Source organism: Austrofundulus limnaeus, unplaced genomic scaffold, assembly GCF_001266775.1.
Source record: "Austrofundulus limnaeus strain Quisiro unplaced genomic scaffold, Austrofundulus_limnaeus-1.0 Scaffold2040, whole genome shotgun sequence".
NCBI lineage: Eukaryota > Metazoa > Chordata > Actinopteri > Cyprinodontiformes > Rivulidae > Austrofundulus > Austrofundulus limnaeus.
The window spans coordinates 15,275-19,072 of record NW_013954442.1 but is presented as its reverse complement, the minus strand read 5'-3'; the positions used below and the strand labels follow the sequence as shown (position 1 = coordinate 19,072).

The 3,798-nt window shown below is 39.0% G+C and overlaps 2 protein-coding genes across 2 annotated transcripts in view; both read right to left on the bottom strand.

Annotated features, from left to right (window-relative positions):
- LOC106536933 (3-hydroxy-3-methylglutaryl-coenzyme A reductase) overlaps positions 1-3,798 on the bottom strand; it is a gene marked incomplete at its 3' end in the record, with an annotated part of 18,027 nt that overhangs the window by 3,079 nt on the left and 11,150 nt on the right. Inside the window, 3 exon segments of the mRNA XM_014034295.1 lie at positions 1,175-1,315; positions 1,407-1,577; positions 2,994-3,099. Of these exon segments, the coding sequence (XP_013889749.1) occupies positions 1,175-1,315; positions 1,407-1,577; positions 2,994-3,099 (418 nt within the window).
- Positions 1-3,798, bottom strand: part of LOC106536934 (3-hydroxy-3-methylglutaryl-coenzyme A reductase) — a gene marked incomplete at its 3' end in the record, with an annotated part of 13,736 nt that overhangs the window by 6,249 nt on the left and 3,689 nt on the right.

Sequence of the window (3,798 nt, the reverse complement as noted above, 5' to 3'; positions counted from 1 at the left end):
AAAAAAATTCTTTAAAAGTCAGACAAAGTGATTTTCTCAAATTTTTTTTCACATTTTGTCTCGCATTGTTGAGGTCAACCTATGATGTCAATTACAGGCCTCTCTCATCTTTTTAAGTGGGAGAACTTGCACAATTGGTGACTGACTAAATACTTATTTTCCCCACTGTATGCAGTGTTTTAATTTGCTTTATAGAGGGATTTGATTAAAGTGTTTTCACAAGTGTTTCATAATTTTTGCATTTTGTGTTTTTTTACAGTTTTGTCACTGCTTCCTGCTGTCCTTTAGAGCATTTTGTTTTTTTGTTAGTTCAGCTCAGTTTTCGGATTTTGTTTTTTTTGTTTTCTTTTAGAATAATGTTAGGGTGGACTAACAATTTTCTTTTGTTTGTCTTTTGTTTCTTTGATCACTTCACCATGTAAACACTTCATATCGCTGTTAATCTTAAACATCGGAGACCCGATCCTGCTTGAAGTGTTACTGTGGCTGTGTTGCATGTAGTATTTCTGCAGTGAACAGAGTCTCCAGTGTAAGTTTGCAGTGAACATTGGTAGTCTTAAGTTTTGCAGGTTCGTCCGCCTGAGTGCTGTTAAAATCAGGTCGGAGGTTGTTGAAATGACAGCAGATAGATGAGGTTAATGGGAGCTCCCCTGTTTACAATTAATTAATTAAAAATTAATAAATTTACTTTATTCTTGCAGTTGAATATTCTCTCGAGTCATATGTATCTACAGTTGTTTCTTTTCTGTTGTACAGTGTCCTCGGGTGTCCTGAAAGGCACTTTATAAATAAAATGTATTATTATTATTAATATTATTATTATTACTGAGGACCAGGGTTGGGAAGCACTGCTCTATAGAAGAGTTTATATTGTATTAATTGTAAATTGGAGTTTCTGGTCATTTAAAAAGTTCTGAAACATATTTGAGACCAGATGTTTTGGTCTTGCTAACATGCTGAGTCTCTGTTATTCTTGTGTCACATTTTGTTCATCTAAAACTCTCATACAGATACAGTTCTGAAATCTTGCAATTTCTGTTATCTTTTGTATCTTATGAACAATAATGTGTTGTGACAAATGTGTGACAAAGACAAACACTGAGAGTACATATGAACTGACTAACTGGATGTATTGCTACACTGTATAAAACATAATGTGAGGTTGAAGTGTTACCTGTCCACAGGCTATGAAAACGGCTGCGACGATGTTGGCAGCATGAGCATTAAAGCCCCCTATGCTGCCAGCCATGGCTGAGCCCACCAGGTTCTTACTGATGTTCAGATCCACCAGAGCTGCTGGACTGCTCTTCAGCACCTACAGTACCAGTGAAACACAAAGAACCATGACAAAGAACTAAGATGAAGCATGAAGTCCTTACAGGATGATCTGTTGGTTGAACTGTTACCTCCCGGACCACCCTGCCAGGAATAGTGGCCTCACACACAGCTGACTTGCCCCTGCCTAAGATCCAGTTCACTGTAGCGGCCTTCTTGTCCGTGCAGTAGTTGCCACTGAGCGAAAGCACCTCCAGGTCAGGGAAGTGTTGCTGGAGCCTGTGCAGAGCCTGCTCTGTGCCCTGCAGAGGACAACACACAAACATCTGATTTACTGACCAACACTGGGGCAGAAAGACACACTCATCTTACCAGATAAGATAACGAGAAGTTCTTCACTAGATTGTGAAGAAAGCTTCAAAGATTAAATATATACAGTGGAAAAATGCTTTTACTAAGCACTCTTGGAGGTTTGGTTATGAACTCAAGCTCCTGGCCTGGAGTCTGAGGGTTTTCAGACTGAAGAACAACTTCAACACAACAACACAGCATCAAAGCTGGGTGGTTTTATCTAAAGGGGGTCAGGATTCAGTTTCATGAGGCCAAAATCTTTTACCAGCTTTTCTTGAAAAGATCGATTATTTTTTATGTTTAACATTTCTTGAATCAAAATATTCCTAAACAACTTTTCTCAGTACATATTTTTGATGAATCAGAACACATTGCTGCATTTCTTTGTTTAAGTAGGACCTTTATTTGTTCTGGATGTTTTCCTTCTTACAGCACTAATCGTGTTTCCATCCAGTTGTAGAGAGAATTTTTATCAAACTTTTCAAAATTCGCAAGAAATTAAATAAATAAAATTTTGAATCAAGTCTGTTTCCATCTAGTTTCCCTCTCGACTGTTTGATGTGAATAAAAGAGGCTACGCAACGCGTGATTACGTCAGACGTCGGCGACAAGCTTTACTGTAGTAAACAGGAAGTGAAACTTGCTAACTAGCAGAGGCTAATCATCTCGGGACAATGGAGCGATTTTTTCATGAATGCCTTGCTGTTGGGCAAGTTGTAATTATTCTATCTATTCAGCTAGTACAGGCTATGTTTAACGCTGCCAGGAGACGTAGGGAAATAAACGCAATGTTTTCGCACATTTATGATAACATCCGGGACGAGGCAGGAAAGCGGAAACAGCTGAACGTCACGTGAGGTAAATATGCGCTACGTCAGAATTTATTTGGCAAACGTGTTTCCATCTCCCGTTTTGAGCATTAACTACTTTGTGAATCATCCAAAAACCACCTCAAGCCAGCGTAAAAACTTTTAAGCGAATTGAGGATTTTTTTTTTGAATTTTGCTGTTTCCATCCGACTTTTTTCACATTTTTAATGCAACACTTCTAAATGTGCATCAAAAAGCCTTGATGGAAACACGGTTATTGTCTGAGTTGTTTGGAGGTTACACAACATCAGTGGTGTGACTGCACCGGTCCCTGTGCTCGTCATGCACATCTGAACTGCCTCCACAGATGTTATTTAAAATGAAAGGAACACCTAATTATTTACCAGAGGATGTTCTGTTGACTGGACCGTGAAGCTGATTTGGAGAACACGTTTTAGCTCAGTGGGAAATGGTGTGATGTTTTAATCTTGTTACACACCTACTGAACACACGTCCTACAGATCAAATAATCCTGACTGCAGGAGAATCTGGTCCTACCTTAGAGAGCATGTTCATACCCATGGCGTCCCCCGTCTGAGACTGGAAGCGAATGTAAACGTTCCTCCCTGCTACACACACCAACAGCTTCTCCAAACGAGCAAACCTACAAAGCGAAAACAGTGTGTGAGCTCAGAGGTGTCACATGTTTATCACTGGGACCAAGGGCTGAAAGTTGGAGGGGACGCATCGTGGGGGACGGGGTCTGACACACCCACAGTTGTGCGACCAGGTTTTTCTGTTGTTCATGTCTTCAGTGTGTGCTCAGTTTAACTGTCTGCACCCATCAACAACTGAACACCAAATGTTTCTGTTGTGATGCAATAATACTCAAACCATATTAACTGAGATTATGTTTCACCTTCATTCAATCATGTACTGTACCAGCCTTTAAACTCACTAAGAATACAGTTTGATAATCAACCATAGTTTCATACAGAGACACAGGTGTGTTGGTTTATCCTCTCACATAAGTCTTATAATGTGTTTAAAGGGCACACTGGAGGGGGTCTGGGGGTCCTCCCACAGAAAAATAAATTGAATAAATTAGAAGCTATTTCCTGATTTCTAATGTATTTTAACAGGTTGTTAAAGATACTTTTACCTACATAAATAAACACCTGATTTAATGACTGGAGACAGATTCTTCATTAAACTAGATGCATCGTCCTGTTTTTAAACTCAGTTATAACTCAGATAATTAAATTAATGTGATAATTTATCCCAAACAAGCTTAGAGGAGGTTTTTACATTTATTTATAAGATAAATATGTGGATGTTTGGAACTGGTTAGAAGGGTAATGAT